Source organism: Manis pentadactyla, chromosome 8 (assembly GCF_030020395.1).
Source record: "Manis pentadactyla isolate mManPen7 chromosome 8, mManPen7.hap1, whole genome shotgun sequence".
Classification (NCBI taxonomy): domain Eukaryota; kingdom Metazoa; phylum Chordata; class Mammalia; order Pholidota; family Manidae; genus Manis; species Manis pentadactyla.
In genome coordinates, this window is record NC_080026.1 from 44,119,420 (window position 1) to 44,133,084 (window position 13,665).

The 13,665-nt window shown below is 39.2% G+C and overlaps 1 protein-coding gene across 6 annotated transcripts in view; it reads left to right on the top strand.

Annotated features, from left to right (window-relative positions):
- Positions 1–13,665, top strand: part of EPB41L5 (erythrocyte membrane protein band 4.1 like 5) — a 177,267-nt gene that overhangs the window by 40,225 nt on the left and 123,377 nt on the right. For all 6 annotated transcript variants that reach the window (XR_005025012.2, XM_036886554.2, XM_036886555.2 and 3 more), the window contains exon 3: positions 4,465–4,569. Coding sequence is in view for 5 of the 6 variants with exons in the window: in XM_036886554.2 (XP_036742449.2) it covers positions 4,465–4,569 (105 nt within the window). In the remaining variant the exon portion in view is untranslated. The remainder of the gene's footprint in view (positions 1–4,464; positions 4,570–13,665) is intronic.

The window sequence follows — 13,665 nt, forward strand, 5'->3', positions numbered from 1 at the left end:
CCTTAGGCCTCATCTGTTCTTCTTTTTCCAATTTCGATAATTGTGACATTAGACCATTCATTTGGGATTGCTCTTCCTTTTTTAAATATGCCTGTATTGCTATATACTTTCCTCTTAAGACTGCTTTTGCTGTGTCCCACAGAAGTTGGGGCTTAGTGTTGTTGTTGTCATTTGTTTCCATATATTGCTGGATCTCCATTTTGATTTGGTCATTGATCCATTGATTATTTAGGAGCGTGTTGTTAAGCCTCCATGTGTTTGTGAGCCTCTTTGCTTTCTTTGTACAGTTTATTTCTAGTTTTATGCCTTTGTGGTCTGAAAAGTTGGTTGGTAGGATTTCAATCTTTTGGAATTTTCTGAGGCTCTTTTTGTGGCCTAGTATGTGGTCTATTCTGGAGAATGTTCCATGTGCACTTGAGAAGAATGTATATCCCGCTGCTTTTGGATGTAGAGTTCTATAGATGTCTATTAGGTCCATCTGCTCTACTGTGTTGTTCAGTGCTTCCGTGTTCTTACTTATTTTCTGCCCAGTGGATCTATCCTTTGGGGTGAGTGGTGTGTTGAAGTCTCCTAGAATGAATGCATTTCATTCTATATCCCCCTTTAGTTCTGTTAGTATTTGTTTCACATATGCTGGTGCTCCTGTGTTGGGTGCATATATATTTAGAATGTTTATATCCTCTTGTTTGACTGATCCCTTTATCATTATGTAGTGTCCTTCTTTATCTCTTGTTACTTTCTTTGTTTTGAAGTCTATTTTGTCTGATATTAGTACTGCAACCCCTGCTTTCTTCTCACTGTTGTTTGCTTGAAATATGTTTTTCCATCCCTTGACTTTTAGTCTGTACATGTCTTTGGGTTTGAGGTGAGTTTCTTGTAAGCAGCATATAGATGGGTCTTGCTTTTTTATCCATTCTGTTACTCTGTGTCTTTTGATTGGTGCATTCAACCCATTAACATTTAGGGTGACTATTGAAAGATATGTACTTATTGCCATTGACGGCTTTAAATTCGTGGTTACCAAAGGTTCAAGGTTAGCCTCTTTAGTATCTTACTGCCTAACTTAGCTCGCTTATTGAGCTGTTATATACACTATCTGGAGATTCTTTTCTTCTCTCCCTTCTTGTTCCTCCTCCTCGATTCTTCATATGTTGGGTGTTTTGTGCTGTTCTCTTTCTAGGAGTGCTCCCATCTAGAGCAGTCCCTGTAAGATGTTCTGTAGAGGTGGTTTGTGGAAAGCAAATTCCCTCAGCTTTTGTTTGTCTGGGAATTGTTTAATCCCACCGTCATATTTGAATGATAGTCGTGCTGGATACAGTATCCTTGGTTCAAGGCCCTTCTGTTTCATTGTATTAAATATATCATGCCATTCTCTTCTGGCCTGTAGGGTTTCTGTTGAGAAATCTGACGTTAGCCTGATGGGTTTCCCTTTATAGGTGACCTTTTTCTCTCTAGCTGCCTTTAACACTCTTTCCTTGTCCTTGATCTTTGCCATTTTAATTATTATGTGTCTTGGTGTTGCCCTTCTTGGATCCTTTCTGTTGGGGGTTCTGTGTATTTCCGTGGTCTGTTCGATTACTTCCTCCCCCAGTGTGGGGAAGTTTTCAGCAATTATTTCTTCTAAGATACTTTCCATCTCTTTTCCTCTCTCTTCTTCTTCTGGGACCCCTATAATACGGATATTGTTCCTTTTGGATTGGTCACACAGTTCTCTTAATATTGTTTCATTCCTAGAGATCCTTTTGTCTCTCTCTATGTCAGCTTCTATGCGTTCCTGTTCTCTGGTTTCAATTCCATCAATGGCCTCTTGCATCCTATCCATTCTGCTTATAAACCCTTCCAGAGTTTGTTTCATTTCTGCGATCTCCTTTCTGGCATCTGTGATCTCCTTCCGGACTTCATCCCATTTCTCTTGCGTATTTCTCTGCATCTCTGTCAGCATGTTTATGATTCTTATTTTGAATTCTTTTTCAGGGAGACTGGTTAGGTCTGTCTCCTTCTCTGGTGTTGTCTCTGTGATCTTTGTCTGCCTGTAGCTTTGCCTTTTCATGGTGATAGGAATAGTCTGCAGAACTGGGACAAGTGACGGCTGGAAGGACTTCCTTTCTTGTTGGTTTGTGGCCCTCCTCTCCTGGGAGAACAGCGACCTCTAGTTGCTTGTGTTGCGCAGCTGCGCGCAGACAGGGTTTCTGCTTCCTGCCCGGCTGCTATGGAGTTAATCTCCGCTGTTGCTGTGGGCGTGGCCTGGCTCAGGCAGCTACTCCAAAATGGTAGAGTCGCGTTGGAGCAGGAGCTGCTGGGAGGCTATTTATCTCCGTAAGGGGCCTTCCTGCTCCCTGCAGCCCAGGGGTTAGGGTGCCCAGAGATCCCGGATTCCCTACCTCTGGATTAAGTGACCCGCCCTGCCCCTTTAAGACTTCCAAAAAGCACCCGCCAAAACAAAACAACTCTCACCAAGAAAAAAAAGAAAAAAATTTTTTTAATTAAAAAAAAAAAAAAAAAAAGGTGGTCGTTCGTTTTTCTTTATTCTCCGGTGCCAGCCTCAGGCCTCTGCTCACCGGTCTTTCTGGCCTGTTTCCCTAGTATTGGGGTCCCTATCCCTTTAAGACTTCCAAAAAGCGCTCGCCAAAACAAAACAGCAAAAAAGCAAAAAAAAATGGTCGCGCGCTTTTCTTATGTCCTCTGTCGCCCAGCCTCCAGTGCCTGCTCACTGTTCTTGCTGCCCTGTTTTCCTAGTTTCGAGCGCCCTGCACTCTGGCCTGGATGGCGGGGGCTGGGTGCTCGGCAGTCCTGGGCTCCGTCTCCCTCCAGCTCTGCCTGCTCTTCTCCCGCCGGGAGCTGGGGGGAGGGGCGCTCGGCTCCCGCGGGGCCGGGGCTTGTATCTTACCCCCTTCGTGAGGCGCTGGGTTCTCCCAGGTGCGGATGTGGTCTGGATATTGTCCTGTGTCCTCTGGTCTTTATTCTAGGAAGGGTTGTCTTTGTTATGTTTTCATAGATATATGTTGTTTTGGGAGGAGATTTCCGCTGCTCTACTCACGCCGCCATCTTCCGCCCCCCTGTTGACCATTTTTTTACCTTGTTCATTTTCTTTGGCCATACTGGATTTGCTGTTTTTGGAGTAAGCCAGCTGCTGGCTTCCACCCCTGAGAGTAACTAATGAAAGACAGATCATAAAATCTAGGAAATAAAGAGAAAAATTAGAAAGCTGTAGGGAAGGAGTGTTGGTGATGGGTGTGTGCTTTCACATGTGTGCGCATCTGTGGTGGCAGTGGCTGTGGTGTGGATTAGGAGCTACCAGTGTGGCAGTGCAAGTATAACTGAGGTGGGGTGAATAGGGTTCGGGATTTGAATTCAGGTGTTGATCCGCACTCCATTTTTTGACTTAATCATAAGTATCTGCCCCCTGACCTAGGGGTGTGATGCAATGACTCAGACAGTGGGTGCAAGTGTCCTCAAGAATAAATCATGATATTGTTCAAAATTGACGATCCCGACAATGCTCTTGCTTATATGGGTTATATCTATCAGTAGTTACCAATTAAATATTTTTTAAAGTTCTCAGTTTTAGTTTCTATCTTCTGGTCAATTTAACAACAGCAATAATATACCCTTTGTATGTTAACCTAATCTTTTTAATGAAAATTAACTATCTTACTAAACAAAATAATTTAGTGAGGAGAGTACCATTGTTTTATGTGCTTGGGCAAAATGTCTGGTTTAATAGAGGACTTAAGTTCTCTTTTCTGTTTCTGCATTCACTCTTGCAATATGTTGTTTTGATTGAGGTACATGGGGAGAATTGTAGAACCTCGTGGCTCTTTTAAAACTATCAGGAGTCCTGACACCATACTTTGAAAACTGCTTTTTCCATACAAGTTTCTTTGCTTCAGCTCCCACCCCCTCCAATTTGGTGTCTTCTGCATTGATGACAGTAGTTTTTCATTGCCCCATAGTCCCTCCTGCCTTTCATTTTTGTTTTTGCTGTTTCCTACCTTACATTCTTTTCCAGTTTAAAACTGATCTTCTCGAAGTGTTCATTGATAATTCTAGTCTATCTTTCCTCTAAAATTTGTTAAGTATAGTTAGTTCAGTATGATTTGTACTTAAGTTTTCTAAATTTTCTCTTTCTAGTTACATTATAAAGCTCCGTTAAAGTAGGGTGTAAAAACTGACAAGACAAAATGAGAGTTTTCTCCTTACACACAGTGGTAGGTACAAAATAGTATTTGTTAGTTGATAGGAAAAGTCACACTGTCCAAGAAAGCACATACAGATTACAAATTCTCTTGGCCTTAAGTGGTTTATTGGAAAACTATAGCATCTTACCGATTATCTGCTACATGGTAATGCTTTTGATATAAAAAAAATTTTTTAAGAGCTGTTTTATAACTAAAACCATCTTCATTTCAGGCTTGTTGATCTTATAAGCCACTTGTTGATTAATTTATTTTCTTACCATTTCAGAAAAAAGCCAAAGGACAAGAGCTGTTTGATCAGATTATGTACCACTTGGACCTTATTGAAAGTGACTATTTTGGACTGAGATTTATGGATTCCGCACAAGTTGCAGTGAGTAGCTGTTTTATTGGAGGCCCCAATATGGGGGCAGAATTGGAAAATTTCCAGTGACATGCTAAGTGTTACAAGGCTACATGTTCTTAATGTGTTATTTTTTTCTGTGATTTTCTTATTATTGTTTGAGGCTTTGACCCGTTACTTCAGAACAACCTGAAGTGCTTGTTAAAAAAACAAATGTATTCTGGCCCTTACCATGTTATTAGAGCATGATCTTTGCAGATGAGGCTTGGAAATACATCTTTTTAATAACCAGCAGGGTGGTTGTTGGGCATACTAGAGTTTGAGAACCACTGTAATGGGAAGGATGATAGAATGGGAGTTTTATGGGTCCTTGGGTGCGAGATAAAAGACTGTAATGCAAATTAAGGTGAGAAGATCAGGGTATCTCTAAGGTCCCTTCCAGATCTGTGGTTCTGTATCTATAAATAGATGCTCTTCCACATGTGCGTTTCAGATGAGAGACCAGCATATGTATGTAATAGGGTGGAAAGTTGAGGCTTTTCAAAGAACTGAATACTATCCTAGGATTTGTCTACAGAGAATCTGAAAGAAAGTAGTAGATGGTAAGATTGGAAGGTAGATTAGTAGCCATGTAATCCAAACTGAATAGCAAAATTATTAAATAATAGATGGGTGTATTCTCTAATTGAGATTAGGAATTTTTCAAGTAAGGCAAGTTTTATATGGAAATATTATGTAGGATTATTTGGAGAGGGCACAGTTTGAAGTCAGAAGGAGTCATTGCAAACACTTTGGGGATAAAAGTAATATTAAAGCCTGAAATAGTAGCAGGGAGAGAGAGGGAGTAGAGATAAGAATAAAAAGACATTAAGCCTTGTTTTCTGTAAGTCTGTGACAGGTGTGTATATTTGTGTTTAGTGACACAATAATTGCAGTGTCTAGGTCCCACACAAACAATATATATAATAGGAATTCTCTAGTTCTTTAGGACTGGGTTGTTTTTTTTTTGTAGTTTTTTGGTGTGATTAATAAATTAACTGGAGTACTTCTATAAAATATAAATCCACACCTTTTGGAGATGAGCTCCTTATCTGGCTTTATAGAGTATCTTGGCTAGATTTACACTTGGCTAGATGTTAATGTTAGCTGTAATTTATTTTTTCCTTATCTCCCCACTGTCTTGCCAGTGGGTTTCAGCCCTGGGCAAGCTCACTATGGATTCAGTGAGGCCAGGAATGAGAATGGAATGTTCTTGGGGTAAAAGGGTTTGTTACCCCATGATAGGTCAAGCACTAGAATTACATCTGCAACCAGCAGTCTGCAGGTCTGTAATCCTTCTTTGTCTCTGCTTCTGCCCAGAGCACTGGGCAGAGCTCTTTATATAGTGACTCAGTCAATAATAGCTTATTGCCTGTGTATGTGGAAGCAGTAGCCTAGCAGTAGGCTAGTTACATCATCAAGTAATGTAGGGTTAGGTGTGGATCCTGGCCATAGGAACTTCAATTTTCCCCATACCCACCCCACCTGTGCTTTGAATCAAAATAAAAAATTAAGCATGAGCATTTAGCAACAGAATATTAGGTAAATTTTTGCCCATCTTTAAAATAAACACTTTACAACTCATTTGAAATGGTGACTTTTTGAGTATGCTAATTGGCATGGAATGATGTAAGGAAAGGATTACAAAATGGTACAATGGAATTTTTCTATTTTTAAAAAATGTAGATTTAGCATGCACACACAGAAAAAAATTTTCCATAGTTTTCCTATTTTCCATAGTTTCAGAGTTCTGATCTCTGAATGGAGTTTTTGTATAGGAAGTGTTTCTTTAGTTTTCCTTTGTTAGACTAAATCCACTAAGGCAGGGAATGAGTCTTACTAACCTCTGTTGCCCAGTGTGTAATAGGCACACAAAATATTTATTGAATTAAATTCTGGTCTGCTACTTAGTTCAATAAAGGCTTGGTTGACTCTAGTTTAATAGCATTCAGCTATTATATTGAGAATAAAGAAGTTAACTCTTGCAATCAGTGAAAAAATAATGACTTTAGAGGTGGGTAATTGATAGCTTTCTGTTTTTGAGGAGTTATAGAGTAAATGAGGTACAAGTATGCCAATGTTAAATTCAGGTACTTTCCTTAAGTTATTTAAGTGCAGTTGTCCCCTCTTGTCTGCAGTTTTGCTTTCTCCCATTTTGCTTTCTGCAGTTTTTTCAGTTAATTGAGGTCAACTGTTGTTGCAAATAATGCAAAAGCAGATGATCCTCCTGACATATAGTCAGAAGGTCAGTAGTAGCCTATTGCCTACATCTTTCACCTCACTTCCCCTCATCATGTAGACCTTTATCATCTCACATCATCACAAGGTGAAGGGTGAGTATAGTACAGTAAGATATTTTCAGAGAGAGCTTAATTCACATAATTATCACAATTTATTGTTAAAATTGTTATTTTATTGTTAATCTTGCTGTTAATCTCTTACTATGCCTAATTTATAAATTAAACTTTATCATAATTATGTGTATATAGGATAAAACAGTATTTATAGGCTTTGGTATTTGTGGTTTCAGGTATCTGCTGGGGGGTCTCGGAACATATCCCCCATGGATAAGAGGGAGACAACTGTAAATGTGGAAAGAAATAAACATGACTCCATTGCTAAGTTGTATTATTTGCTTTTTGTTAATATCAACAATTACTGAACTACTAGATTCCATAATGATATATTTTTTTCCTCATTTGATATACACATAGTGTCTTTCTTCTGTTCATAACAAGTTTTTCATAAAGCCAGCATTAGAACTTTTAATCCCTATTCTTTTTAGTTCTAGTTTATCCCTTCCAATGCCCAGAAATCTAGGCATTAAGATTAAATTTATATCGGCTTACTTTTACTTACTTTCTGTTTTTTTCTGTCACTGAAATACTCCAAGCTTTGTGAGTTGAGCTGGAAGAACAATAATTGGTAGATGAAAGCTATTAAAAATGAACTCTAGATAGAACTTCAGATATTCTTAAAACCTAAGTCACTTGATTCTACAATTTAATGACATCAGTAAACATAGAGAACATTTTCAGTTATTTGTTATGTGGTCAGATTTAACCCTTGAATGGAATGAAGTTGCTACTTTACAAATAGTTTATTGGTAAGTAGATCAAGTGGACTTTTTAGCGAGGATTATCTTTCTAAACTGTTAACCCAATGATTTCCATACCTCTTTGTCATATTTACTGTGTTGACATGACTAGAATCCAAAGTGGGGTGGGAGGCAGGGGCAGGGTAAAAATGGCCAAGGAATTATATACTACAGTTAAACTTTAAATGTATGATATGTTTCATACAGTTTATTGGTCATTTCAAATCAGTCCAAAATACGTATTACTAAAATTATGCATCCATCATGGAGGTAACCAGAACAAGCAAATTGGTGAAGCCATAGTTCACTTTTCTTCCTGTGTGTACATATAATCTGGGTTTGCTCTGTAAAGTTGTTAACTTTTGCTTACACTAGCTCATTTTATATTCACATATATATATTTAATTTTATAATTGAAACAACCTCATATTTACAGAAAAGTTAAAAGAAAAGTCTAAGTATTTTTCTGGAACCATTTGAGAGAGAGTTGTAGATAAGGTGTTCCATCACCCCTGAATTCCTTAAAGTGTGTTTCCTACGAATAGGCATATTCTCCTGCTTAACTCCATACAGCCATCAAAACCAGGAAGTTAACTTTGTGATGTTACCTCTGTCTAATCCTCAGACTTCATTAAAGTTATGCCAGTTGTCCCTAGAGTTTCTTTTTTAGCCAGAAGGTCCAGTTCAGAATCACACTATATCATCATCACTTGTCTTGTCTCTCTAGTTTTCTTTCTTGTCTTTCTAGTTGTCTTCGACCTGGATTATTGTGGCTCCTCAGTTTTCCCTTGACTTTCATGACTTTTGCTCTTTGGAAGATACAGGCCGTTGTTTTGTAGCCTCATGAAGTAGGTTAATCTTAGATGGCTTTGCAAGAAGATAACAGATATGATGCTGTGTTGTTATTCTGTCCTGTCAGGTAACATTTAATTTCATTTTGTCCCATTGCTGGTGATGTTAACTTTGATCCTTTAATTGAGGTGGTATCTGCTAGGCCCCTCATATAAAGATATTTTTCTCTTTGTAACTAAGTTTTTTGTGGTCAGTTACTTTGAGACTGTTCCTCATCAAACTTTTTACCTATGAACTAACAGATTCCTGTTTTATTCAGTGGGTTATAATCTGTTAATGTAATGTATTTGGATGCTCAGGTTTGGCCACTGGGAGCTGCTTCAAGATGGCTTCTATGTTCTTTTAATATGCGCCCATCATTCTTTGGGCATTACTTTATTTTCTGGCCCAAGAAGATTTTCCATGCTCGTCATGAATTTCCGTGCTCTAGAGGAATTAACTAGTTCTCCAATGAGCATCATGGCCAGATTTAGGGAATTTATGTTTATTTCTCTCAACCTATATGTAAATTGAACACTGGGATTTCAAAGCCATAACTTCAGTTCCAGTCCAATACCATGCTTACTGTAGCTTTTTCCTGTTCTGTGTCTGTAATTACCTTCACCAGAAGCCAGGCTTTACTTGTCATCAGTATGTTTCCTCAGCTTGCATGGAATCAATCTCTAGCCTCTCCCTGCACTCTGGTGCTGCTATACTGTCTAATTACTTCTGGACTGAATTATTTGGGAAGAGGTTGGGCTTATGAAACTTCTGATACTCCAGTTACCTTATAAATACAGAATGACACTTAAAACACTTCTTGGGAGATAATGTTGAAGGGTGTGCCTCTCAGGAAGTGTAGTTTGGAGTAGGAGGATTAGAAGAGAGAAGGCATGTGTGAGGAAAATGGTTGGTTTTCATTAAGATTACCGTATGATTTTTTTGCCTAAGTTAAACCATTTTTAAAAATTGAAATATAGTTTTTACATCTTAAAATTCACAAGTGGTTTTTAGTATATTCACAGAGTTGTGCAACCATCACCACTGTTTCCAGAACATTGTCATTATCCTTTAAAAAAACTCTGTATTTGTTAGCATTTGCTCCCTGTTCCCTGCCTCCCTACATCCCCTGGCAAATGCTAATTTTTCTGTTTGTATGGATTTGCCTATTTTGAAATTTTCCTATGAATAGAATCACATAATATGTAGCCTTTTGAGTCTGGAAATGCATTTAGCATAATATTTTCATTGTTTAAATTTTAGCATATCTCTGTAGTTGGTCCTTGTGGCTGACTAATAATCCATTGTATGGATATACCACATTTTGTTTATTCATCCATTGATGAACATTTGGGTTCATTCATTTTTATTGGATAAAGTTGATATACAATGTTATGTTGGTTTCAGTTGTACAATACAGTGACTTGATAATTATATACATTACTAGGTATTTGCCACAATAGTGTAGTTACCCCTGTTACCATACCAAGATATTAAAATATTAGTGGTTATATTCTCTATGTTATATTTCCATTCCTATGGCTAATTTATTTTACAATTTGCAGTTTGTGTCTCTTTACTCCCTTCACCTATTTTACCCATCTCCCTGTCCCCCCTTCCCTGTGGTAACCAAGTCTGTTATCAGTATTTATAGGTCTATTTCTTTTTTGTTTGTTCACTTATTTTGTTTTTTAGATTGCACATATAAGTGAAATTATGTGGTATTTGTCTTTCTCTGCCTGGCTTATTTCACTTAGCATGATATCTTCTAGGTCCATCCATGCTGTTGCAATGGCAAGAATTCCTTCTTTTTTATTTATGTATGAGTAAATTTACGTTGTATATGTAGCATATATTCTTCATCCATTCATCTATCAGTGGGCACCTGGGTTGCTTCTGTGTTTTTGCTATTGTATGTGATGCTGCAGTGAACATGGGTGTGCAGAGTTCATTCGTTTTTGGCTTTTATGAATAATGCTTCAGGGAACATTGTGTACAGGCTTTTGGATGAACATAATTTTCAGTTCTCTTGGGTGTGTGTGGTATAATGAGTCATAAGAAATACATATTTGGTCATTCAGATGACCATTCATCCACAGTTCCTGAAAACATGGCAGAGACTTAAAGGTGAAATGGGTGTTTGTCATGTAAATTAGAGACTTTTGGACCCCCACCCAAGGCAGGGGCTGGAGGTTGAATCAACCAGTGCTAATGATTTAGTCGATTATGACTATGCAGTGAAGCCCTCACAAAACCCCCTGAAAAGAGCTTATTGGTGTTTGCTCTGTTCAATCCTGCTTCTGAGTTGGGTACAGCTTCTATGCTTGGGGAACCAGAATGCCTCCACATGCCACTGAGCCAGTCCCCAAGCTCCTCAAGGACAGAAGCTCCTTTATTTGGGACCGTGCCCTTTGTATCTCTTCATGTAGCTCTTAACTTCTATACTTAAAGTGTTCTCCTGAGTTCTGTGAGCTGCTGTAGCAAATTAAATGGGCATGAGGGGAGGTTGTTGGAACTTTGTTGCTCTGGGAGGAGGGGATTCCCTGCTCTGGGCAAGTACACTATGAATTTACTGGGACCTAATAAAGACAACAGAAAGGTGGGGGTTAAACAGTGCTTATATATACCAAATTTATTCTCATGGTGGTCACCCAGCCATGTACAAGCAGCAAAGACAGCTCAGTCTGTGCTGGCTCCAGCGCTGCTCCCTCCTGCTCCTCAGCACTGTGCTCTCTTCTCCCTTCCTAGCACCAGGACTCCACAGCTGCTCTTTCCTGCTTCCTCTCTCTTCTGCCCCCTAAGCTGTCCACTCCCACTGCTCTCTCAGCTCTCTCCTTCTTCTGGAGGAACTCTGTAGGCCAGTCTCTATCAGCTGTAAACATCCTGCTGCCAGTGGGTATGCAGGTAGGCTCTTTTATGTATACAATGGGCGATGTGAGAATCCTGGTCATAAAATTTCCATATCTCTAATCTATAGCTGGTAGGCCAGAAGCACAGGTTAACTGCCTGGGGCTTGTGACCTGTGTCTTCAGTGGGGGATGGAAGGCAACCTTATAGAACAGAGCCCTTAACCTGGGGAATCTGGTGTTGTTTCTGGGCAGATAGCATCAGAATTGAATTGAGTTCTCCAACGCCCTGCTTGTGTTCAAGAATTGCTTGGTATCATGTGTGGGAAAACCCCTTCCCCCATACTTACAGACACTAGAATTGGATCCAGGAACTCCAGTGGTTATACTACTGCTTTGTATAATACTATTGTTGTTATGTATATATGTAGGAAAAGAACATGTAGCAGTATGTATCTAGATGTGGTATTTCTGGGTCATAAGTTAACTCTTAACTTTTTGAGGAACTGTGCTTCCTATAGTGACTGCCCCATTCCACATTCCTACCAGCAGTGTATGAGGGTTTCAATTTCTCCATATCCTCTCCACCACAATGTATTTCTTGCTGCCGTGGGCAGGGCTTCCCTCAGGATAGCCTAGGGCACTGCGGGGTGTCGCAGATGCACCAGGTGTTGTTCTCCTGCAAGAACGGCGCCCCTTCGTGCCTTCTGGACCTTGCTCCAGCTTCCTCTGTCTGCCAGGCAGCTGTGCACTGGCGGCAGCCTCTGGGTCTGTCCTGGGTAGCTGCACTCTGGGAGAAGAATCTGTGTGGTTGCTGTGGGCGGGGCTGTTCTCCGGCTGCTCCACAGCTGTGGCGGGTCAGCCGGTTTGTTTGCAGCGCCCCCGGCGGGTTGGGGGGGGTAGTAAATGGCAGGCTATTTATCACCGTGCACATTGTACCAATGTCAGTTTTCTGATTTTAATATTGTAGTATAGTTATGTAATATGTACATATTGGGAGAAGGGTACACAGGACCTGTTGCTGTTATCATTGGAACTTCCCCTGAATATTTCATAATAAATTTTTTTTTTAATAAGAAAAATGCAGTGTGGGCCAAAAAATATTTCTCAGGCCAGGATTTAACTTTCTGATCTATATGTTTGTGACCGCTGCTTGGTGAACTTTTTCAAACTTCGTATTTAGAGCTAGAATTTTAAATGATCCAATGAAATTTTTGAAGAATGAATTACACTAGGTTGTAGAGACTTGTGTCATGTTTCACAAAAGGCAACATAGGTGGTATTTCTCCTAATACTTGGAAAAGAAGGGAATAGAACTTTTAACAAGTCAGTAGTAATTATATTTCTTAAATTGATTCGATAGCTTGTATTGTTCTGTGTATATTTTTTAAACTTCCATTGTTCTCAATGTGAAAATCCTAAATAAAATATCAGCATACTGTATTCGGCAGCCTACTAAAAATATAAATAATACATTATAATCAGGTGGAGTTTATTATCAGAAATGGAGGATGATTCAGTATCAGTTGATATATTTCATCATATGTTGAGTATCATGGCATCGCTTCCTTTGCTATAAGGGGATTGTCTTGCTCAGCTGGTACGAGACTTGGCCATGTGACTTCTTTTGACAACAGAATGTGAGTTAGTATGATGTGTGCCAGTTCTAACAGTTTAACCCTTAATTATGCTGTTACTGCCTTATCATATACTTGGTGAAACTATATTCCAAAAAGATTGGAATTGAAATCTTTACCCACAGAAGAAATTAAATGAGTGAGTAGTTGAAGTTTATGACATTTAGTTTAAGGACAGCACTGAATGGAAATGGAAGTGGAGGTGCTAGGTCCAAAGTGGGTGGCTGGAAAACACTTCTCAAGTGGAATACTGGGTAAATGTTTTACAGGTACACACCCGGAGGCTACAGTAGTGGATCCCCTCAATAGCAAATCCAAAATCATTGAGCTCAGAGAAAAGGCAGTTCTTGTTCAAATTTTATAATTCAGTTGTTTGAGGTACGTAGGCATAATGTGATGAGGTGCCAGTTTGCTTTGCTGACCCTAACTCATCTGAGGTTGTGCAGATAATAACTGTAGTCTAGAATTCTTATATGGTCAGTTAAATCCCTTCTTTCTACCTCCAGAACACCTTGGATAAACCTACTGAACTTTGGCCTATGTATGTATATTTATATTGTATATATGTAGGTTATGCATGTGCTCTGTCTCTGGAGAGTGAATACATAACCTAAATCGCCTACCTGCACTGCCTCTGTGAATTTAGCTTTTAAGAATCCTCAGAGATCATGTTAGT